The sequence below is a fragment of the Antennarius striatus genome, chromosome 5 (assembly GCF_040054535.1).
Source record: "Antennarius striatus isolate MH-2024 chromosome 5, ASM4005453v1, whole genome shotgun sequence".
Taxonomy (NCBI): domain Eukaryota; kingdom Metazoa; phylum Chordata; class Actinopteri; order Lophiiformes; family Antennariidae; genus Antennarius; species Antennarius striatus.
The window spans coordinates 16,389,708-16,415,355 of NC_090780.1; the positions used below are offsets into that span (position 1 = coordinate 16,389,708).

The following is a 25,648-nucleotide window of genomic DNA, read 5'->3' on the forward strand; positions in this document are numbered from 1 at the left end:
TTCTGACATTCATTAAGGTCACAAATGACTGAGACAACAGGAAACTTCCAGAAACAGTCTTCAACATTTGAACTGAGAGAAGAAATGTCTGATTTCTGGTAAAACACAAGGTCTCCAGCAAAAGTGAAAACAAAGAAGCTCTCTTTTAGTTTTTGTTCTGTTTTTTTTAATTTTTATTCACAGAGAATTAAATTTTTCCCAGTCGTTTGGAAGGGTTTTGGGTCGTCTGGGACTTTCTAGACAGGGGAGGGGGGTGAAACCAACTGCCACTGTGGTTTTAGTGCTGCTCACATGATGTCACGTTGATGTTTCTTACTAAACTGACTGTTTTCACCTCAGATATGTTAGTGAGTGCATTGATCTCTCACTACATATTCAGACCATACTGTAGAATCACCTGCAAATCTTGTGTTGATTTGTCAAACCTTTATCTTTCATTTCAAGACAGCATGAAATAATTGATTTCATACAAATGAATGACTGTGTGGTAAGACATTGCTCTATTATAGTCTGTGTAAAGCCTGAAGCATCGTTTTCTGGCCAGGAAACTTCATTCTGATTTATGGCCTCTCTTCTCTGCAGCCTGCTTTTAGTGTGAGTGGTTTTCAAGTTTTTACTGTGGCTCCATCAAGACTTACGGTCCAGTTGTGAAACAGCTAGGTCATTAAAAATATCCTAAGAAAGTTTAAATAGTTTATTCAGTGAATTGGCAGTCTATAATTTAACAAATCCTTCCACATCAATTGGGGATTTGCGCGCTCCCGTCGAATTTAGAAGAAGCGCGCTCGCGTGTTTCAGAGCCACCGACCTATGACGTCACGATTTACGCTCCTGTCGCGGGTGTAAACTGAGTTTACATTCAGGACACGGAGTCCAGAACACACACCCCGACACCCAGCAGACGGACGGGATCATGGCGTTTGCGAGTGTGGTGGGGCAGCACCCGGGGCAGCACCGGCTGGCCTCGGAACCGCCGCTCCTGCTGCTCAAACTCTCCGGCGGCAGGAAGAAAATCTCCCCGCCGAGGAAACCATCCTGGGAGAAGGTGGTGTTCGGGAGCAGCTCGGAGCCCGGGTCGGTCACCGCCGGAGAAGCGGGACCCAGAACTCATCGCTGGTCTCCCAGACCGGCGGGAGGAGGTTCGGTGGTCAGAGGACAGACGTCCGGTGATGGATGCGTCACTGCGGCCGCTCCAGCTCCAACACGTAGACCGGACCGGGACGGGCAGCGGGGCTGCACCGGGTGCGACAGGAGAACCACAGCCGGGAGTCGAGCGGGTAGAACCGGACGCGTCACCGGTGACTGCAACAGCAACGTCCACTGTGACTCCAATCGGAACGCGGCTGGTCGGAACGCGTTTTCTGTAAAGACCCGGAGCGTTAATGTCATGTCCAACGCGTCTGTCAGGGATGGAGACGAAGCGGCTCCCGGGAGACGAGACACCTGGAGCGGATCCAGAACCCACGACGGACCGGCAGCGAGTCTACCGCTGGACCGGCTGACGCAGGGCCGGACCGGAGTGGTCAAACTGGCCCGAACTGAGCCTCCCCGAAGGGAGGCCTGGTCCATCTTCCCGCGGGGGGCAGACCCCCGGGTGAGAGCAGAACGGGGAGAGGGGCACAGGTTCGAGACCACGCCGGTAACGCGGGACTGGTGTGACGCGTGCAGCCGTCAGATCACTGCGGAGACGCGCAAGTGTCGAAGTGAGTACCGGAGATTATTGTTGTCTTCTTCAAAACGCATTAAATTAATCAGGATGAAGGGATTTTAATTACCCACTGATAATGTTTCATGATGTAATCTTTCCACGGACTCCGTGGGACCCCTGATTAGGTGGGTGCTGCACGGAACACTGGGTGCTTTAACTGGTCTGTCCTCTGTTTTTCATGTTTGTGTAGATTTTCTGTCATCACAGGTCACAGCAGTTCTGAAGTAGAATCCTAAACAGAAAGTACTTAAAAAAAAAAAAAGGTAGTCCAGTTTCTCCTTATTTAACCTCTTGTTGTCTGCACTGTTATTTCAAATGGCCTAATGCTTGTGTGTGTGTGTGTGTGTGTGTGTGTGTGTGTGTGTGTGTGTGTGTGTGTGTGTGTGTGTGTGTGTGTGTGTGTGTACACAAAAAGACATGTCCACACGTTTTTGCATCTTTAGAGAAAAGACTTTTACAAAGCAGCTTTGTCTCCCAGACTTCTCTCTCATTGACTTGCCTCAGTTAAAGAACAGAAGCTGTAGAATGAACACCATGGATTCCAGAAACACAATCGACAGAGCTCAGGACAGGCTCCCGTCGGCATGCAGGTGTGTGAGAGACGACTGAAGCAGCGTTTTTCATTCACGTCAGAAGTCTTGAACGTGACTCCTGCTGGTTTCTGGTCACGTTCCGATAACATCAGATAACATCACCCCCACCTGCACAACTCTGGAACACAATGTTTGGACCAGGATGGTTTCATCTTGTTGCTGTGTGGGAGTGTGTACACACCTTTATGTGCCCCTCTGTGTGTGTGTGTGTGTGTGTGTGTGTGTGTGTGTGTGTGTGTGTGTGTGTGTGTGTGTGTGTGTGTGTGTGTGTGTGTGTGTGTGTGTGTGTGTGTGTGTGTGTGTGTGTGTGTGTGTGTGTGTGTGTGTGTGCGGCTGCTGAGCTGGCATCGTGTCAGCAGCACCAGGCTGCATTGATAAAGGAGTCTGGGGAAGGATGGGAAGCAGTGAAGTGACACAGGAGAAAGGAGCAGATAAAGAGGATGAAAAGGGGAATGAGGATGGTGGAGCAGGAGAGAGGAGGCGAGAGGAGAGGAGTGAGAATGTTAACAAGACAGGAAAGAAAGCGAAGCATGGGAGACTTTTTTTTTCGTTGTGCACTGCAGAGCTGTCTGATATAGTGGACTATCAGCAGGAGCTCAGTGGAGCGAAAACAGTGATTACTGGAGCACTTTTAACACACAGAGAGAAAGAGAGAGAGATGGAGAGAGTTTGTGCTCTCATGTTTCTATCAGGATCAAGCAAATTAGCTGTATTTCTTGGAAGTCAGCAGTTCTTCTCTAGAACCAACTCCCTCCTCTTGTGCTCCTTTTGCTCGGACATGGGAGGTGCCCTGCAGTGTTTTCTATGATCAGCAATACAATTGTGGGCATTCTGGGATGTGTTTGTGGAAGGAGAAGAGAGCAAACACGTGCACGTCTTTCTACAACCGGCAAATAACAGGGAGTGAGAGGCAACCGTAAACAACCATCTTTGTGTGTGTTTGTCTTATCTGTGCATCGTCCTGCCTGTGCACATGTTGACCTGATGGAGCCTATAGAAGCAGCTATGCAGCAGCTTTGTCCTGCAGTGGAATCTGTCCGTCTGTTCTTTCATAGGCTGCTGCTCCGTTGTTGTGTAATCCTCTGAATGATTCCCAGGACTGGCTTTCGTCCATGTTTGTGCATTTTCTTTATCTGTAACACTCGTCTGGGTGTCGGATTGGAGTCTGATCTGTGCGTTCATCAACCAGCAAGCTAAGCATAAATAAACCACATACAGATGAGAGCCATATGTGGTATCAGACCTCAATGGAGCATAACATCATGAAGTGTACGACCGTGTCTGATAAATCTCAGTCTCAACATTCTCAGTCCTCCACCAAAAAGTCTAAACTACATTTTTAAATAGCCTGGGAAAGTCCAAATACAGTTTATTTCACACAGAAAAAAGATAAATGCCGTTATTAAAAAGGGTTTCTGTGAAGAAAATTCCTGCATGTAACAGTTTTCTGAATCCGTACTGCAGATGCAGGTTGTCGTCTCTCTGTCGAGCTGGCACTCAGGCAGGAAGGCGGCAGGGAGTGAAGGAGGCCTTCAATTAATCCCAGCTCCGGGTGTCTCCTGTCCAGGATTATGTCTCATGGGTGGAAAGGCTAAGGGTTTACAGACAGGCAGATGGAGTCAGACCTCAGATTAATATTTAATTAAAGCTCTCAGGGAATCACGCTGTTGTATCAGAAGTGCTCCGACACGCTGGGTTCACTCCTCTCCTCTGGTGAAATTAATTATAACCAATTAGTATTTTAAATTTGAGTTTTTCTTACACCTACAGTAGTACTTTGTAAGCCCTGGCTGGTGTTTATATTCTACTCATAATTACTGAATAGGGATTAAAAAGAAGTTGTTGCATAAAGAACTCTTACACATCCACTTTAAATAAGGAGCTTGATTACCGTTTTCCTCTCCTAAAACCGTCTTCTTCCAATCGTTCATTCCATTTGGTCGAAACCCTCAGGAATGTCATTTGTAGAAAAGTAAACTCATTTAATCTTCTATAATCACCAGAATGTTTGCAATTTAACTTGATTAATGACTCAAAAATGAGTGAATCAAATGGCTAATTTGGAACTAACTGCATCCGTTGATGAGTCACAGCGGAGATTTCTCCAAACTGGCCATGCTTGCAGGAATTTATTCCCTTCTCAACCCCAACTGTCTACTTTGGTTTGTGAATCTGTGGTTCGTTTGTCGGAGGATGAGGTGAATGCTCCAGAGATCCTCCACACACGATTTCACAACAGGAAAAAATATTTTTCTATGGAATGTTAGCCCACGGTTATTCTGAGAATGGAATACAGACCCGTTTATACTCTTTGGGCTCCAGTCTTTGTGGACGGGATGGACACTGTGTCATTACACTTCTATACAGCAGACAAGGGGTCATGCTTTGTCCATGGCAGAGAGGGAGTTAAACTCTCTGAGGCATGGCTTTCAGGATAGCCAAACACACACATAACACACACAAACACACACACACGCACATTCAGTGTCGCCCTCCCAGTGTGTTCTTTATGCCCCATAGCATTCATGGTTTTTCCCTGGAGCATGTTCTCTCCATCCCTGCCTCATTTTATTTCTGCCCTCGTCTACATAATGTAGACCTTGGCTGAAACCATTTAGCCGTTTCACATCTGTCCTGTCGCTGCTGGAGAAGAAAACATAGAATGCAGGTTTGTGTTAAATGGCTCATGACTCTCATGTCCCAACATACCACTACTGCCTTCCTGCCAGACCTGCAATGAATATAGTTTTAACAAGACTTCCACCAAAACAATCATGTGTCTTATGGTGAAAACACACAAACTCTGAGTTCAGGGCTGCACTGACCATTAAAAAGACTCGAGCTTGTTGCTTAAAATGCATCTGCTGCTTTTACTTGACCTTGATTTGAACAAAAATGGAACATACAATGTTTTTGCACGCTTCTCGCTATGCAGTGCTGCTTGATTGTATGTAAGGCAGAACAGTGGGGATTTTCAACCATGCTATATTTAGGTCACCCTTGGTGTATGGCGATAGGAGGACTGCAGAGGAAGAAGTAGCAAGGGCAAATAGGACAAGACAAGGACTCCCTCTCACATTTGTTCAGAGTGACTTGTGGATTATGGAAGAGAAAAAGCATCATTCAAATAACTGTTTCATGGCATTTGTCGTTATTGTCACACCATTGTGAGTGAAACTGTTAGGCATATCCTGTTCCTCAAAAGTCGTCAGTTCTAGACGTAGGACAGCAGAGTTCCAGGCTGTTCTTTCTCAATCTATTTCGCAGTGCATATTAATAACCAAATGGATTGTGCATCACCTCAGCCCTGAACACGTACACAAGCATCATTAGAGATGGTTGAATCACTTCCTCCAGGATGTAGGATTTCACACTGAGCAGATAGAGAAGAAGAGAAAGGGCAGTATTGATAACCACTTTCCTGTGATGTTGTGTGGAGGTTGAACTCTGTGTGGTTCTCCACTGGAGGAAATGGATAGACGAATGGAGAGAGGGGAGCAGAGATGTCAGGATTGTGAGGGGGTCTCTGTTTCTTTAAGCCAACTGCTACTGCAGAGTGTGTGGGTGCTGCAGTAGAGAGAGGGAGAGAGGAACAGGGGAGAGAGAGGATGAAGGAGCATCGATAACAGAGTGGTGTTAGACGTGAGCATGTTTCGCAGCAAAGAGAACAAAGCTACTGGGTGAAGAAAACCTGCCAGGTAGACAAGCAAAGACAGAAAACCCACCAGGTAGACTAGTGTGAGACAAGCAGTCAGTTGATAAATTTAAGGGTGTGTGTGGGAGTACAGGTGGAGGGGTGGCTGAGCGTTTGGATAAGGAGCTGTTTATTCGGAGCGTGGCACCGCTGGCAGAGTGGCTACGCTGGGATGGCAGAGGGGGCATCTGGGAGGGCTGGCGCTGGGGAAGTCCTCAGAGGGACAGGGACAACCAGGGCCGGGACAGGAGGGCCAGCCGTGAGTTCACTCACAGGACGGTGCCAGCCGGATGGTGCCGCCATGCTGCACCAATGGCACAGGTAGCACCCCTCAACCCGGCTCGAAAAACAAAAGAAGAGGCAAGGGTCGGACAGTGTTCAAGGGAAGTGGAAGGCATTGGGGTAGGCAAGACCCTTCTCGGCCAGGTGTCGCTGCAACTGGAAGAGGTTAGGGGTGACTCGGAGGGGGAGATTGGCAGCGCCTGCTTTGGACAGGTGTCGCGCAGACTTGGGCGGTTCCTGAAGAGGTTGCCCAAGTCTCGCTCGTGGAGTGATGGTTTGAGGATCCTGCGACGATCATCTTCTAGTGGATCTCTACTCAACACCACAGGTATGATGGAAAGAAGAGAGGGAACAAAAAGTTGTAAGAATTGGTATTTAAGTATTTACTCCTAATCACTTTCACAAACCAATATATTGGAATGCAAGCAAAGCTGATGAGTGGACAGGTTGAGCTGGGTTGGCCTCAAAAGCCAGTTGTGAGCCAGAATAGTTGGGTGTTGTGTGCATAGTCTGTCTGTTTGTGACCTGCAATAACCTGCGAGTCTTTGTCTCAAACCCCACACAATCCCATAGTCTGTCCTCCTCGCTTTTGTGCAAGATAAAGTGTGTATTTATGTGACACTGTGTGTCAATAGTGACGACATAGATGGATTGTAAGTGGTTAAAAAAAAACCTCCAGTGTATGTGTCTTTGTGTGTCTTACACAGAAACCTCTGCAGTTTCAAATCATCATGAAAGGCCCACCTAACTGAATTATCACATTGACTTTTACATTTGCAACAGAGATCCAAGTAAAGAGTATCGATTTCCCCCAATGTTGTCTTCAAATATAGAACCAGTCGCTTTGACTGCCAAAACTGGGAATCCATCATGTAATGAAGCAGACAGTCGGCTGAAAGAGATTACTTTAGCCCTTTTGTCAGTGTGTGTGCCCTCTGCCCTCCTGCATCAGCCTGATACGACATGACTCAGCAACGCCTCCCCACCCAAGGGATGCTCTGTCCCTCAAAACCTCAAAAGTCTCAGAAACAATCTACTTTGTTTTTTGGTATTTTTAGACTGTGTTGCCTGTAAAGAAACCCAGTTGATCTTTTTAGGAATAAATTTGCCCAAACCAAAGCTCAGTTCCTCTTTTATTGTGCTGTAATGTGTTTCAGTCTTTGATGATGCTGTAAGGAAATCCCTCTCAGGTTCTCTCAAAGGATAGAAGTATAGTAACGTGTTGACTGTGGTCTGACAGAGACAATGCGTTCTAGATAAGGACTGTTTGTTCAAGGCCAAGGTGAAACTACCCACTGGTTTCATTCATACTGAGCCTTTGACAACAGTGATATGATGTTTTCTCTGGTTCACGGGGATCTTGGAGGGCTGGCTTTGTCTGGCACCAAACACCTTTAATAGTTTGTGTCACAAATGCGGAGTTTAGAAGATGTGGACATTTCTCAAGAATTTAAGGTCAGATGAAACCATGCAGTGAAATTGGTGCAGCCTGGTTTTTGAATCATAATAAAGACTGAAAGGATTTCTTGATTCTGATCAGCCTTTAATTAATCTATTCTGGGTTCCCAAGGATCTATTATATCCTTTTATGTTTGTAAAGAAATCTTGACATGACTCCTTTGAAAACAAATATCTGATTTTAACAGCAGTAAATCTCTGTCTCAAGCCCTGACATGGTGAATCCTTGAATTTGAGAGAAATCTGACCTGGAACGTGCTTGAATTTGATGTCAAAAAGGGGGTAGAGCTCTGATTCAGACTGTTCATCTTCATGAAAGCATATTATTTAATTTCTCCATCACCTCTTTGAAGCAGGCTGGTAAAAACTAATAGAGGACCATGTTTTAAGAATTGGTGTGATGAGGCGTAGACGTTTTATTCTTGACATGGAAAATAGTCCTTTGTCAAAGATAAATCTGTTACTAAAGATTTACTTAATTGATTTTCTCCAGGAGCTTTCATCTGCAGTGCCTTAGAGCATGAGTTATTTATGTCATCTGAAAGCCTGCACTGTATAACCTGGTTTTATATCAACATTCTTAATATAACTGAACGTAACGCTCATGGGACTGAATAAGCTTTTACAAAACAAACCAAAGGTCCAAGTCTGTTCTTTCATTTGTTTGGTTAATTTAAGGAGCATCTGTGGCTTGACAGATGGAGGATTTGAGTTGGTGGGGGGATACAGAACAAATAAATCTATTATTTTTGCACAAATACACAGAGGTGTCATGTTCAATAAGGACAGATGTTACCTGGGTTTGTCGTGACTGATCAGTGTGTTCACTGATGCTGGTTTGGTCAGATCATGTTGACCAAGAATGTGAGCAAGTAAGAGCCTTATAGTTCCAGTTAATGATGCAAAGAGGGACGTAAAACAAGGGTGAGAATGAGTGTCATGGGTTGTGTGTGAGCCACACAGCATGAGAACAAGGATAACTACCCTAAATGTATTGTGATGGGATCAGACGGGATAAATCCCTCCCAAAGACCCCAAAGCTGCAGTTAGTTCCTTTGTAAGAGCTTCAGAACTCCAGTTAGGTTCATTAGTTTACTCTGTTGATGTTCTCACCCCTATATTATACCTGCCTTACCCCTACTTACCCCTTACCTCCTCTTCCAGAGAAGGAGGAAGAACAAAATGCCCCTCCCAGTGTCTCTATCTGGTGCCATACAGACGTCCACCATGACCTGCTAATCTGCCTTTATCCTCCCTTGTGTGTCAGACACTCACACACACACATAACCCGCCCACATCCAGTATCTTCTAAAAAAAATAACTGTACATGATGCAGAATCAGGACTATTATCTGGAAACTTACATTTCCAGAGAAAGAACCTTTTCTGTGACTGGAAAGAAAATATGACCAAGACAGCAGACTTCAACAAGAAAGCCTGTCCTCTTCTGAGAACACAGCCATTTATTTAACATGCTGCAACCAGAGCTCCTCCTCTCCTGTCTTCCCCCTCGGCGTCTGCTATTGATCCGAGTGCAGCACTGGAACTTCACACAGCCGCCATGCTTCATATTGAGCTAATGGAGTTTCATAGTGCTGTCTCTGGAGGTGAACACTGTTTAAAAGTAACTCTAGAATAATGGGATAAGGGATAAAGAGAGGAATCGGTGCTATCACCTCCTGTCGTGTGTGTGACGAGGGCAGTTTACCATGGTGACATGAAGGCCACACCCCTTTCTTCTGAGTAGACGCCATGGCTGTGGGCAGGAGGAGCACATGCTGATGAGTGTTTATAGATCAACTTTGTTCCTGTCATCTCTCAGTGTCCTGTGCCCACATCAAGCTGTCTGCGTTTTATTACAGCTTTATTCAGAGGGAAAATTTGTCCTGATGTTTCAGAGCATTTACAGAACGATGAACCTGATGACAAAGGCTGCAGAACATGCATGCATTACACAGCATGATTCAGACATACATACAGTCAGGAGGATGGTTTAAAGTTGTTGGACGCGTAGCCAATATTATCAATACTTTTTTGTAGTCTTAGACTTCTGATCTCTATGACCGGCAGGAATAACCAGCGATGCATGTACATGTGTATTCACATCGCTTGATATTTTATATGCCTTTTTAAATTGAAATGAAAAATCATATTATCGAATTAAAAAACAAACAAACTATGGCATACCAATGGTGTTGTCAAAGTTAAAATGTATTCTAGTTCAAGTAAAACTTACAAGTAAACATTGAGTAATATTTTGTATGACTTTATCTTCACATAGTGAATGCAAGTTTTCAATTGTTGAATCTCACATTTATACCTGTATAAAGAAGGATAGAAATACAGATAGTTAAGCTTGAACTGTTGACTTTAATGTATTTTTGTAGGTAAACTGAACAGAAGATTTTGCCCTCAGAATGCAGGAAAACAATCCCATTTTCTAAAAAATTACCCGGGGGGGGTACACACACCTCTATGACAAGTGTGGTTTTCCACCCCCCAACAATTGAAAACTTGCATTCACTATGTGAAGATACAGTCATACAAAATATTACTCAATGTTTACTTGTAAGTTTTACTTGGACTACAAGACATTTTAACTTTGACTTAGACACTTTGATTTTAATAAATTTGATTCTTGGTATTAGTCAATGTTTACTTGTAGGTTTACTTGCTATTACAGCAAGCCGCTGTCTTGGACACAGAATGTGGCTTTTTGTGGCTTACTCAATTCTTTTACACTGAGCCACAGTGGCTTAGTCATACTACCTCCTAGTGCAAGCCCAGCGTATGACTGAAGCACATTCTAGTCAAAGGGAAGAGAATACATAGAGGATCTTTTCAGATGTTCAGTATTGACTTACAGTAGTCCTCTGTCTGATCTGAGTCAGTATAAATAGGTTCTACCACTGAATGCATCTTGTAAAACAGGGTTTGTGAGGTGCGTTCAGTGTCACTTTGGACGAGAATGCAACTTCTGTTCAAAGAACATTTGCCAAACGGGGATCCACTGTGCTGTCACTGAGTTAAAGAAACTTCTCCTTTTAATATTTTGCACAACAATTTACTTCCCATGGAGGAGCGAGAGGGAACCCCCTACAGCACGAACTGGGATCACAGAGGAGAGGTTTATCTCAACCATATAAGTCACGGTCACACAAGAATCCACCAATCTCTGACTTTATTTTTTACATATATGGTCACTTCTTAACTTCCATCGACTGCTCGTCAGCAGACTGTGTAGCCATTACATGGCGGTCCACGCACATCCATACCTGCATTAAAGCAGGAACACTCCTGGATGCATACAAGACTACGCCTGGATCATATGGTTTATCATTGAGCTGCTTTTAATGTTAGCATTTAGCCTCCAATCCTTCGTCAACCTCCTTGTAAAGTAAACTTTATATCGTTTGTGAGTCATAGACCAAGATGGTGTGTGTTATCAGTGTGGGAACAGTCTGAATCCCAGGTTAGCTGTGACCTGCTGACTGAGGTGTATCTGACTGTGGGTGGAACATGTTTCGGTCTCTGACGCTCCACCCATGTTCCTTGCAGTTCACCCATCCTGTCTCCTGAACATCAGGGGAAACACTCAGGGTGGGGTTTTCTCTGGGTACCATACAACAACACAAACGCTGATTTCTGACGACAGCAGAGGAATTTGAAAAGGCAGCACTAGTATCTGTGTTTTTTAAAAAGGCTGTATTGTTCTGCTATTGTGGTTCGTTTAGAGTATGCACATGCGTTTTCATGCATTAATGTAAATATGACATTAAGCATCAATGCTCTATCTTTGAAAGAAATAACATGAATCTAGCTTAACCTGGCATTCAGAGTGGAAACATTTAGCAACAAAATCAACCTTCCAACACCTTTAGATGTTGAGTTGTGGTTAGTTACGTAGTTATGTAATGACATTTATGCTGTTTTCTTAATTTTTTGTATTTACTTTACACAAATAGAAGGTGGTATCGTTTGTTTGCTTCTCCCAGGTGAAGCTGAACATGTCAGGAGAGGCACCGTCTGTATTCCAAAGTGTTCCTGGATGGAATAAGTGAATGGAGACAGGAAAGGAGTTCCTCTCTTCCCTTCCCTTGTATGCTTCCTTTCTTTCTATCTTTCTGCAGTGACGATCAAAAACCCATCAAAAACATGTCCCTTATCTGGACTCAGCTCTTTCCTCTTGTCTGGGAGGTGTTGCAGCCTGTCTCTCTCACTCTCTCTTCCCTCCACACATACTTACGTCTGTCTCCCTCTCTTGATGCAGGGCTGTCAAAGGTATCATGAGTGAAGTATCCTTTATCAGTCATTCCCTCTTTCTGCCTGGCATATTCCTCTTGTTGCTGCTGTTCTGATAAAGTCTGACATTTAATTAACAAACATGCTGTTTTGACAAAAACACACTGGTAATTAATATTACTTTTATCACTAACTAATTAAGAGAAATTCCACACACAGGCATCTTCATGTAATGAAAGCTACTGTATTTCTACCTTCTGTCATCAAGAATCTTGTTTCCATGGTAACAGGGCTGATGCTGAATGTGAGGCGCTCAGTGGTGTCCCCTCTGTTAGCAGAATACTGATTGAACCAGCAGATCTTAAAACACAGCAGCAACAAACACCACACAACATTTTGAGATGTCGACCTATAAACAGAACAGTGTTAAGAACCTTTATGGTAAATCTGACTGATTGTACGGGGCAAAACTGTAAACTTTTATTACAGAAGCTTTCCTGCTTCAGGTTAACAAAAATATCTGACTCAGAGTTTCCTGTAGACTCTGGTTTTGAAATCTCTTTTCTTTAGTGTGGATTATCTCGGCTACAGGGGAGAAATTAGATGTGAGGCTTGGTTAAAAAAAACCTCTGACCACAATAAAGTCAGACCGAGGCTGTCATGCTTGCAACGAGAAAAGCATCAAAGAACAGCGTTGACTATTTTAGGACATTTTGGGGAAAGTACAGATTCTTTTTTTCTAAATAAGCAGTCAGACATGAGTTACCAGGGCAGCTTCACCGGAACAATTTGTCATCCTTAAAAAGACACTATCCATTATTGTGATGCATTGTTTTATAGAATATATCTTCCTCCGTTTGCTAGGCCTCGTTTTAATCCATTATAGTTTCTTTAAATGACCAGCATCAAGAGATATTTCAACAATTGATTGGTGAATGAGATGTTCAGAAGTAGATGTACAATCATAAGACGCTCAGGGCACAAGCGTGCGTTTTTAATGCATGTTTTATTAATGAATACTCAGCCTGCAATCATGCAGTCATGTGGATGTGTGTCTGATATTGGCCACTAGATGGCGGTGAATCTCTACAGATAGCCTGTGTGATTAAACATATTCTTAAAAAACTGAACCGACAGCTTTTATTAATGTTAGCACCACAAACACCTGCAGGTGAGTCATTATTTTCATTCTCTTAGAAATGTGTAGTCCACAATGTGGGTTTGTTATTCATTTCTGTGCAGCATTTGCTTCGGTCTCATGTTGTCTAGTTTCTAATTGTTTCACTCTGTGTTCATCAGACTGCAGCTACACCTGTCACCTGGAGTGCGAGAGGAACGTCCAGCTCGATTGCAACCAACGGGACAAAGAGCCCAAACAAACTTCACCTCCCAGAAGCCACCGCTCCTCCTCTACACCTCAATACAAAGTGAGTTTTTTTGGGTTTTTTTTTTTTTTTTTTAAAGAAATTGAAGTAAAGAAAACAGCATGGAGAATGATGTGCTGCTGAGCAGAAATTCATCTGAGACTCTTTTTGGATGCTATTTTGCTGAGGTGGACATGAGTCATGACCGGGTAATGGTAGGGTTCATTCATCTCTCCAAACCTACACTTTCACATAATCATCCAACTCTTTCATGCACTCCCTCCTGCTCCTCCTCCTCCTCCTCCTCAAATTTCAACTCATTAATTTATTTATAAATCTGCTCGTTTGCTTGTTTTGGACACAGAATGTTCCAAGGACAGAATACGCTGCATCACCCATGTATCTGATGATGGTCTCTTTGCCTGGTTCAGCTGCCCAGTTTGTTGGTTACATCGTTCCTCCAGTTCGTGGTTGATTCATCCAACCTAGGGGTGGATTTTGTTGTGCTCACTTCCTCATCTTCACTAAAACACAAGTAATCATTATTTGGTTGGGACATAGTTGGGGCACAGTTGGGTTTACTCAACCCATTTTCATATGTCATGTATGTTTATGCAATATGCCCAACTATTGCAATAACTCACAACAAATTGAAGTCAGAATCTTTCATTTTCAGTCCTCTCATACATACGAGCCACAGGCCATCCAGTGGTGCAGTAATTATGTATTATGTATGTAATAATTCATCCTCAAAATAGTACTTCACCCACTCTGTGTACTTCACCCACTCTGTGTGTGTGTGTGTGTGTGTGTGTGTGTGTGTGTGTGTGTGTGCGTGCGTGTGCGTGTGCGTGTGTGTGCGTGCAGAAACATGAGAATGAATATGCATTCTGTTATTGGCATTCCAATCTCAGTCACCTACAATATGTTCATGCTCAAATAAACACACACACACACACACACACACACACACACACACACACACACACACTCCACGCCCGAGGGCAGATAACAGAACTAGACCCCTGGTAGTCTGCCAGGTAGTACTACTATAGAGAATGAACAAATACCCAGAATCATGCTGCCCTGAAAGAAGTGTGTGAGAGACACCTTCAGTAGAAATGATAAATAAGGTTGTGAATTCAAAAAAATTGGCAAAATTCTTTTGTAATTCAACTCAAACAAAATAATGGCATGTAATGTTTTGGCTACTGCTCCTACTAGTGTAATGCTTGCATGGTAAAATCAGATTGAAACTAGCACTCGGGCAGCATGGAGGTGCAGCAGGTGGTGCTGTTGCCTCACAGCAAGGAGGTCCTCGGTTCGATTCCACCCGGGGCCTTTCTGTGTGGAGTTTGTACTGTATGTTGTAATATCTGCGTGGGTTCTCTCCAGTTTTTCCGGCTTCCTCCCACCTTCAAAAACATGTAGCTCAGGTGAACTCCTAACACAGAAATTGTCCCTTAAGTATTAGTGTGAGGATGAGGTGGTGTCTGTCCTTCTGTGCAGCCCTCGGGTGAATTGGTGACTTGTCCAGGGTGTACCCCATCTTCTGCCCATCGTCAACCGGGATAGGCTCCATTTTAACTTGTGGCTTAAGTGGCTGAAATAAAACGAGTGAAGGAAATTAGCATTTGTCTCTTGGAGATATATGAACTAAAGGCCCTGCTCTCACCACAGTGATATACAACGGTACTCTAGATAAGAAGGGATGTGACATTTAATTCCTTCTTCCTCTCTTTTTGCTGTGTGTGTGTGTGTGTGTGTGTGTGTGTGTGTGTGTGTGTGTGTGTGTGTGTGTGTGTGTGTGTGTGCTAGGTTATCTCAGAATGATTCCTATTTTAACCCCAGTAAGCACATTTAAGCAGCGCGCTGACCACTGCGTGTCATTTAGCATGTATGTCCTTGTGCATGCGTAGTCTTCCTCCCTCTGCCTTCCTCCCTTAGTGATTACACTGATGGAAGCAAAAAGCAGAGCTATCAGTCTTGGCTGCAGTCGATCCTGACAGACAGACAGCCGGTGAAAGGGCCACACCCGGGTCAGGAACCCTGCAGCCCTTCAGCGTGGTATAGATTTACTAAATCCATGTCTGAATAGGTTTTTAAAATCTAACTACATTCAAAGTAAATGCAGGTGCATGCACATTTGCACCATCAATCTCTGGATTGACTGGAGAATTACCTGCCATTTGATGGGGGTGCACAACCACAGTCAGAGGGCAGATTGTGGGGGCAGGAGGTCACTGTGATCTCTGTCTACAGGGCAAATAATTACTTTCTAAAGCTCAGTTGTAGAGGACCTTTACTGGTCTGAGTCTCTCTCTGATTGACAGGACTGTCAAACGATCTAATAACAACATGGTCCTACACAAACGCACATGCTCACAATGGTGGCAATAGCTCCTGCTCCACGGCTCTGTCCTGCAACAACAGAGAAGCCATCTTAGCCTCTGTGCTTTGTAAAACAGGAGGTGTGAGGCTTCATATCTCTGGCTCATTAGCGTGAGTTTGTCTTTCTATTAACCAATGCGTCTCTCCTCTCTCTCTCTCTCTCTCTGAAAGAGGAAGTGGCCGTGCTCTGCAGGGTGCAGTCGCTTGCAGGAAGCTTGAGGGAGAGTCGAGGGGCAGAAGTGGGAGGGTGCTTCCAGGCTGATAACACACTCAACCACAGATGGTTGAGCAAGGCTTGCAAGAGAAGGAGAGAGAACATAGGCGAGTGCAAAGAAAAGAGAGAGAAAGAGGAGAGGGGAAGGAAGGAGGGAGGGAGAGAGATAGATAGAGAGAGAGAGAGAGAGAGAGAGAAAGAGAGAGAGAGGCTGGGTGGGAGGCATCGGTAGTAAAGCGACTGAGGGAACCTGAGCGAGGAGGCGATGCAGGGTCTGCGGGCTCTTCTGTTGTTTGCTGTGGACTCTGTGGATGGATGGATGGATGCTCACACTGTCAGATGCCACCACAGTCGAGCTGCTGCTGCAAACGGGAGTGGAATGGGTCTGATCTGCACAGTGTGACGTCACAGAGGCACACAACAGGAAGAGAGCAGGATGTTCGCTCTGCCTGTATACCATTTATGAGCATTTCTTTGCAGGTGTAACTGGGGCCGTCAGGTGAGAGAGGTTAACTTGAAACCAACCTGTAAACTGACTCCAGGACACCGGTGTGTACCTGTGTGTGTGTGTCTGTGTGAAGGTTTTATTCTGCGTATTAGTTTGCTATGGTGTGTATGGCTCATTGTAAATCACTTGATGAGTGTATACTGCCTGGTGTTGGTGATGGCGGCTTCAGATCAGACGCACAGCAGGAAGTGACACATCTGTGCTCACTCTCGGATTTCCTGGTCCCCACCCCGGTGGCATGTAAAGCCGTGAATCGGAGCCCAAGTCACCTGTTTCATCCTTTCAGGTGCAACCCCAACTCCTTGGATGTATGAGCAGAGGAGTGTTTACTCTTCCTGGTTGGCTGAAGGACAGTCGGATACGTTGAGACTCTGCGGCGGGTGTCACGTCAACGGTGCCTTTTTTTTGAAAAGCGAAAAAAACACTTGAGCACTTCCTGTAGCTGTGAAGCAACTGCCCCAGTGCTCCCCGGGTGCTGGAGGCCATCTTTGGACTTCTATATGACTGTCAATACGGCGCCGACCCCCTCCATGACCAGCAGTAACAGCATGAGCAGCGGGTACTGCAGCCTGGACGATGAGAGCGAAGACTTCACCTTCTTCACCGCTAAGACCTCATTCTTCCGCAAGCCCAGGCACACAGTTAAGGTACAGAAACGGGCAAACGCTCAGACAGAATAAATGGTGAATGTGACACAAACTGGATGAGGTGGTGGGGATTTCAGTTGGGCTGGCAAACAAACTACGGAGTATAACAAAAGAACAGGGCACAGAAAAGCAGAAGTGTGGAGAGGAAGTGGTGCATGTTTAAGTCGGCCTCTGGGTCTGTGAGCATATGTGAGTGTGTGTGTGTGTGTGTGTGTGTGTGTGTGTGTGTGTGTGTGTGTGTGTGTGTGTGTGTGTGTGTGTGTGTGTTTGTGTGCAGTGAACATCTCGTTGTCTCACATTGATCTGCTGACCCTTCGATCCTTGTCCGTTTGACCGGTCATTTGTCGTGTGTGACCGGAGTGGATTTATCACGGTGGAGTTCAGGCGCCGCTGCTCTGCTGTGTTTTTCAGCGCTCACAGCCTCCTCTGTGGTGTGTGGGAGAGTGCGGAACGCATGCTTTGGCACCAGAGTGTTGTGTAGGTGTACTGTATGTGTGTCTGTGTTTGCAGGGCACAACTGCTTAGCTGTAGTGAACCATTTTCCATGTCACCATGGCAACTCAGTTTTGTTAAAAGTCACTTCCTGAGATTAGGTATTTGATCTGTGTTGCGTTGGGTGACTTCACATATAAACGTGGTAAAGTGTCACAGCATTACTTTTATGTTAGTGGGATGTCGGGGCTTTTCCCATGATGCAATTTACTCCAGCACAAGAGCGGTAGAGAGGAAGCTTGGTGATAACATCTTTTCAAATGACAGACATTTGCATTGATGAAAAACAGCCTCAGATCTTCTTGCTGCTCCTGCGCTGACGTGGCATTTTGTGTTTGACCTGCAGAACGGAGAAGGTCTGAATAATTGACCATCTGCGTCGTCGGGAGTAAAGTTAAGGTTGCATAGACATGAAGACAGTGGTGTTAGCTTGTCTGAACCCACACACACACACACACATACACACACACACACACACACACACACACACACACACAAAGCCCTGCAGTGAAACCGAATGTTTTCCTGTCTTTGAATATGTAAAAGGAGGTATACAAACTATGTGTGTGTCCTCCGGTTGAAATGTGCCTTCATCGGAGCAGATGGGGAGAGGACACGTCTTTTCTTCATGCATTATTTCCAGAGTGGTACCTTTTGCTCCAGATTCTGTGTGTGTGTGTGTGTGTGTGTGTGTGTGTGTGTGTGTGTGTGTGTGTGTGTGTGTGTGTGTGTGTGTGTGTGTGTGTGTGTGTGTGTGTGTGTGTGTGTGTGTGTGTGTGTGTGTGTGTGTGTGTGTGTATTCTCCCTTTTCTAATGTCTCCCAAGCTTGACCTGCATGTCATTTGGTAGAACATTCATTCATTCATCTTCTGACCGCTTCAGCTGCTGTAGCGGGGAGCTGGAGCCTATCCCAGCTGACTAAGGGCGTGAGGTGGGGGACATAATACACACAAATAATACATTTGAAATGAACTTGACTGTGAATTTTAAATGACATGTTGCTCATGTTACCAGCCTATAATTACAAAGTAGTGAGATTAGCACTGCTGCTGGGACATTTAGCATCAAATGACTGAGTCTGAATCTTTACATGCTATCTTGTATTAATTTACACTGATGATGTCATCATAAATATGCATACAGAACACGTGATGTGTTTCGCTCTGTACTATTGGTACAGTTAGCCTGTTAGATCAGAGTCTTGTGTTACCGGAAGATCATGTTGTCACACACACACACACACACACACACACACACACACACACACACACACACACACACACACACACACACACACACACACACACACACACTGACAGGTTTCCTGTGGACTACACTGCAGCAGTTGTGCGACCTCTCTTGTCTGATCTGATCAGGGCTAGAGCATCAACACTTCGTCATGTCAACCTGAGGGCTCTCTGCATGTGTCTGAGCATTTGCATGTGTGTGCATCTGCAGGCTTGTGTAGATATGTGTGTGTATGTGTGTGTGACCCTTATGTAACAGTCCAACATATCCTCCATCCTTAAGCTGCTTGAGATCTGTTTGCATCACACCTCTAAATTGGATTAAATGACCTGCACCTATTATATCATTATTAATCATCCAGTGGGCACACTTGTTTCAGATCCTGGCGTTATCTGGGTAGCACTGACCTTTAGTTGCTGTATTTGATCCTGTTTCATCAGGCATGTTTGAGGTTCGGATGCTTCATGTCAAGCCCTCTGATTATGGAACAGATACTAAAAAGAAGTAATCCATCTTCTTGTAGATCAGATGATTGCATTCGCCTCATCTACAAGCGCTGGTCCGCCTTGCAGGTCACGAGAAGATGAAATCAATAAGAACTACAGGAGAGTCTGATCATGTGCTGAATCATGTTGGACCAGTTTTGACATAAAACCTAAAAATTAAACCGCGCTTTAACTGACAGATAATAATAACAATGGATCAGTGTTCTGATCAGTTCCCCTTTAGTATCACTTATATAATGGTGTAAAGTGATTTATTTAATTATTTTTATCATATTTTTCATGTCTTCACAAACAAGTCAACCAAATTTCCACAGAATCCTAGTGTCCTAAGGACTCTGTAGAACCTTTGTGGGTGGAAACATCTCTATTTTCCCGCTCTATTGTCCCCTGGCCACTTTCAATGGAATGCAGAAAGGGAAGGTAGAGCCTTCATACATTCAGAGACCTGCATACAAACACAGGAATTCCTGCAAAGTTCTTTTCACTCTGAGGAGTTTAGGTGCAAGTCAACTCGCACAGATTCTTTTATTAACCCTACTATTTTCCAAATAAATTCAACATGTGTATTAAAAGTAAAATGAAAAGTTCAGTCAAAGTTTTTATTGTCTTCTCATGTGAATGTGATTTGCCTCTTAGTGAGTCTGTGATGATATCGAGACGGGGGCTAAAAATGTCACCTTCATTATTTCAGTCACTGATTATGTGACATTACAGCATTAGCTGCTCTACTTTTTAAAGGCAGTAAAGGAAAGCAACGTATCTGGCGAGCCGCTCTTTTCTTTATACTGTCGTTCAAATAACAAGCTGCATTACAGACCTCAGTACGGTGTGTCAGCTGCTCATCAGCCGGCGGGAAAACACATCCCAGAAAATAACCAAACTGCCCCATCATCACTGGAGGACAGCTTCAGGTGCTGAATCTGAATCGAACTATTTACGATAATTTTTATTCTATTCTGTTCTATTCTGTTGTTTCAGAAGTGTGATGAAAGCAGCAATAGAAAGAGCACAAGGAGTCCTCAACATACAAACACAATTTGTTCCGAGAGGTTGTTCATAAGTTACGTGAATTATGCTCTGATTCACTTTCTTGTAATCAAAAGTCTATCATGTCACCTTATGTTTCATTATCGTGTTTTATTTCGATTAAGTTTTTCAGTTAACGATAATTAACATTAGCTTTAAAGTCAGTTAATGCTTCCGGACAGAAAAGTAACTCGACACAGTGGCTCCTACATCATTTAGCTCCCACAGAGGGACAACTGGACAACATAGAAACAGCACATAATAAATCAAAATACGGGTACAGGTTGTTTCAAGTTAAGTGTTCTCAAGTGTATGTAGGGTTTTATAAGAGAGTACATGGAAAAATAATAATCAAGTTTATGTCATTTACGAGGGTTGTGGCAGAAAGGGGAAATGCAGATCAATAATTGGCTGTGGCGGCTAGCCTTTCTTCATATCTCTGGAGTCGAATATTAATTAGTTGAGTACTACCTGTATATTAAACCACAAACATACATGCACACAGGCGCACACACACACACACACACACACACACCCTTCTCCAAACAGCTGACACCGAAACACTTTCCTTCTGCATCTGTGTTGAATCAGTGACTTTTTCACAACATGAGGACTCCCCTACATAATTTATTCTTTTTTATTTCTCTCTCTGTGTCAGTCTCTCTCTCTCTCAAACGCACACACACACACACACACACACACACACACACACACACACACACACACACACACACACACACACACCCACACTTCCTCTGCCCCAGAAAATGCACACAAATAAAAGAGAGAAAAATTACATAGTGAGATAGAGGATGCATCCTGCTGTACTATAAATAACCCAGTCAAACTCTGTGTTGCTAAGGCTGGTTTAGCAGCCTCTCTTTCTTCACTCCTTACCCCTTACTCGCATCTTTCACTCCCCCAACCCTTTGCTTCCCTCTCTTTCATTCACTGCTTCTTTCCTCCTCCACTCTAGCCATAGAGGTAATGATTAAGAGGCAGGTTTGTAAATATTTTTGAGTTGTAATGCTGATTTGGCTTTTGGCTCCGTTCAAAACACTTCCTGTTCCTGTATAGAGATGTAACGTCAACAAGAATCCCCATCAGCCTCTGTCACAGAGGAGAGGGAAGCATCTTCTCCTCCTAAGGATAGAAGAAGGATGAATTCTCACAACTGTCTTCTTTGTAGAGGTCTTAAGTGGTTTCAAGGTGGAAGTACAGTCTCTTGGTTCTTGTGTGTTGAAATATCTACCAATGAATATAGCAAAACAACATCCAGTGTTGCTTTTTACTGTTGTGCTGAGAGCAGTGCCATCTGCTGGTGAGAATAAAACTGACATCCCTTCTGTCTCATCTTCACAGCCGAATGAAGCAAAGGAGGAAGTGGAAAGGGAGACAAAGGACCTGTCAGAGGAAGACGTACGAAGAAGAATAGAAGAGTATAATGCTCATGTCTCCGAAAATGGGATGAAACTGGTAAGCTGTAGCTAGTGCATAGTCTGCAGTGAACGGGAGTAAAGTTAGACATAATGAAAACAGATTTTTTTAACTTCTCACTTTCATTGGTAGATGATAGGTAGAAACAAGAAAGGTATGAGAAGAAGGAGCCTTTCCATGCTAAATAATGTTTAGTGGAGTAATCATTAAAGTGTACACTGTCTTTAGCATTCACAAATTATTCTCATTTAATTCCTGTCATACATGATGTACCCGGGATGGACCTCTACAGAGAGTTGTAGCAGGAAGCGCATCCGGCCCAAAAAATTTTATCAAACAAATTTGAGCATTCATCTAAAATTTTAAAAAAAGGATGACACAATGTGGCGACTTCTAACGGGACAAGCCGAAGGTATCCATAATTAAGTGTATATAATGACTTGGATATTGGTGAAATGTAAAACTGTGCACCAAAGATAATCAAATCCCAGATGTTAGCAGTTAGTTAACCATGCTGAGCTACTAGGTAGGCTGCATGTTTACCAGGTAGGTATCTGACCACTTAGCTGTCTCGTCTCTCTTGTCTGTGTGATCCAGGCTTCAGATGGCTCCTTCACAGGCTTCATTAAGGTACATCTAAGGCTGAGTCGACCAGTCACTGTCCCCGATGTGGAGCGGGTGGAGGGAGCCTCCAGACAGACAGACAGCACTAACCAAGCTCTGTCTGAATGCCTGGAGGAAACAGACTATGAGCACAGTGACAACAGGACTTCCTTCTACCTACCGTGTGACTGCATGAAGCAGCTCCACATCAGCTCTCTCAACACCACCAGAGAAGTCATCCAAGGTTTGCTGAAGAAGTTCATGGTGTTAGACAATCCTCGAAAGTTTGCGTTATATAGGCAGACACACCGCCATGGACAAGGTGAGGAAGAGGAGCTCAGTAGGTCCATTTTAGAAAGCATTGCGTTGCGTTGTAGATAGCATTGACTGATGTGTTTTTACCTCCAGATCTGTTCCAGAAGCTTCCCCTGTGTGAGCGTCCTCTTCTCCTGAGGTTGATAGAGGGGCCTGACCCCCAACAGCTCAGCTTTGTCCTGAAGGAAAATGAGACGGAAGAGGTTGAGGTGATAAAGCACAAACAGATACACACAGACACAGACATACAGACACATTTTTGTGCGGTACAAATTTTAGGAATCTGTGATTTCTTTTTTAATTAGTCTGTAGTTAGCTTTATTTGATGTTAAACTTGTACAGGCTGCTAAGGCAACATCTTCTTTGGTAAACATTCATAGAAAGCTGGGAACATCCCACTTTAACACTAAAATTGATCTGCTCTCCACCCTCTCTCTGACAGTGGCATGCTTTTTCTGTCCCTGAGCTTCAAAACTTCCTGGTAATCCTGGGGAAAGAGGAGGCGGAGCGTGTCCGGGCAGTGGAACAAAAATACGCCGTATACCGACAGAAACTACAACAAGCCCTACGACAACATGACCCTTGACCCCCTCACCTGCTTCCTCATGACCTCAGCCCAGGGAGAGACTATACCCTTCAACCCCTAAGGACCGAGACTATTCCAAGACTGGAGTAGAACTTGTCTCCACTCTTGATATTTACACCCTCACATACAGTGCATCAACACACAGATGAATACCCAATCTCAGGACACATACCCCCCACCTCCCCCCTCCCAACTTATACACTTTCTGAGAAGAGAGATGCAGGAGGCTGCCTAATGTGCAGTCTGGTTTTTTCTTGTCAAGAACAAAGATCACAACGAGATGTGTAACTCCAACTTGAACTCTGATGTGTGCTGATACTATCAGTGGTGTTTTTAATCTTTTTAACCATCCCTCCTCTCCTGCTACAGCTGCTGCTACTGCAAGTGTTACTTATACACCAGTCTCTCTCAGCGCCATTCCCAAACACGCAGAGGTAGAAGTCAAACTAAAGGCATGAAAATGTTTTTTAAGCATTTCCTTAGAATGGACAATCATACTGATTCTTCTGGGTTTTTTTATTTGAATTTGGTGTATAAGGTAATTAATTACCTTTTGCTGATGCAGGAACACAGGACAGGACAGGACAGGACAGGACAGGACAGGAAAGGAAAGGAAAGGAAAGGAAAGGAAAGGAAAGGAAAGGAAAGGAAAGGAAAGGAAAGGAAAGGAAAGATAAGGTACATGACCTAAATCTTATCCTCTTTTAGGTCATTCCATTTACCTCCTGTGATGCCATGTGGAAATTCACCACCATGTACCAAACCCCACAGATCTAAACCACTTCTCAGATGTTAACTGAGATTTTTCTTCCTTTCTCTCCTGAACTGACCTTGCATGAAATCTACCTGCTGAGGAAGACTACTGAACAAGGCATCCGTGCACCTGTACCGACTTTAAATTCTATTCTCATATGTATTGTTTTATATGGAATGTATTTGAATGTGAGAGGATTATTACACCAAAGCTTAGAAAGACACATCTACAGAGAGGATTACAAGGGATTTAAAAGTAAATCTAATTAAAGTTGGTTTATGTAAGATGAAAGCATCTTCTGTTAAAGCACATTTAGGTGCAGGTCACTGAATGATTCTTTGAACTCCCCACCATCCGCCTATTAGATGAAAATATCTAACATTTATGATAATGGCTCTGATATACCATAGATATGTTTGCAATGTGCAATGTATTACGAAGACACTGGAAAATATAGTGACAAGGTTGAACTTTGTTGTTGTTACATGAATTCTTTTGGTATCCTGCCTACTGGTAGATGTGTGTGTGGTCTATGACAGTGAGGACAATGTGAACAGTCATGTTTAATGAGTGTTTTATTAGCGCTCCCTCATTGGCCTCACTTATCCAGTATTGAAACATGCATGTAGTGCACATGTAATATACAGTAATACATGACAACTGCAAACTAGGTTGTTTTGGGAAAAAAAATGTGCGGCATGCATGACCATAAAATGTGTTTAACCAAAGCATTTCCTATGAATATTTTCCATAATCATTTTTATTTTAATGTGACAGAAATACTGTTAAATGAGGCCTGTTGTCTATAAGCACATCTTTCTTGGTAAACTCACACCATTTCATTTCTAAAGACCCCACCCAAAATCCTAGCTGTCCCTGCTACCAGTGCCTTTTGTTTTATGTGCTCCTGTGTATCAATGTATGGTGTGTTTCTGCACACATGTGCCTGAGTGTATGTATGTATGTATGGGTGCATTTTCAGTCTCAGATCTGAGTTTCTTGGGTGGTTTTGAATATTATTCTTTCTCCTCCTCACCCTTAACACATCAGTCTTTTTGACAGATCGTCTGTGTGTGTTTATGTGTGTTATTTATTTAATGGTCTACCCCTTCCATGTGATGCCGAGTCAAGGATGTTGAGACTTGCTGTTTTCCAATTTACTTTGTTTTAATTGAAGAAGTGTCTTTGAATATATCCATAGAACTGTACAGAATATCAAAATGAAATAAAAAAGGTCATCCCTTTATTGAAATGTTCTCCTGACCTTGTGTCTCTGGCTTTGACAGCAGTATTAAAACACCCCCAGAGCTGCTGCAGACATCTTGAGCAGAAATTTACTTCATATATCACATGAAAGACATGATCACAATCATGCCATTTCTCTTATTATTATAAACGACACATTTAATGCATCAGTGATTTCAACAGAAGGTTTTGCCCAGACATGACCTGAACATAAGTGCTGAACTTAGCATTTCATGATTTCCTCATCTGCTTGTATTCTCTTCAAAGTACCAGCAGGTGGCGATACCTCCTCTGAGCTGCAAGTACAGTACATATACTGTATAGAAAGCTGCTGGT

General features: G+C 43.7%; 1 protein-coding gene across 1 annotated transcript; it reads left to right on the forward strand.

The window, feature by feature from the left end:
- Positions 1-181: 181 nt before the first annotated feature.
- Positions 182-25,307, forward strand: rassf5 (Ras association domain family member 5). The gene is made up of 6 exons (XM_068316399.1): positions 182-1,703; positions 13,276-13,403; positions 21,735-21,848; positions 22,407-22,734; positions 22,821-22,936; positions 23,170-25,307. Exons 1-6 carry the CDS (start codon positions 914-916, stop codon positions 23,311-23,313), a joined length of 1,620 nt encoding a protein of 539 aa, XP_068172500.1. The 5' UTR covers positions 182-913; the 3' UTR covers positions 23,314-25,307.
- Positions 25,308-25,648: the final 341 nt, after the last annotated feature.

Coding starts and splice junctions, on each gene's coding strand:
- rassf5 (XM_068316399.1), top strand. CDS start 914: ATGGCGTTTGCGAGTGTGGTGGGGCAGCACCCGGGGCAGCACCGGCTG. Junction 21,849..22,406: donor CCGAAAATGGGATGAAACTG/GTAAGCTGTAGC, acceptor TGTGTGATCCAG/GCTTCAGATGGCTCCTTCAC. Junction 22,735..22,820: donor GACACACCGCCATGGACAAG/GTGAGGAAGAGG, acceptor TTTTACCTCCAG/ATCTGTTCCAGAAGCTTCCC.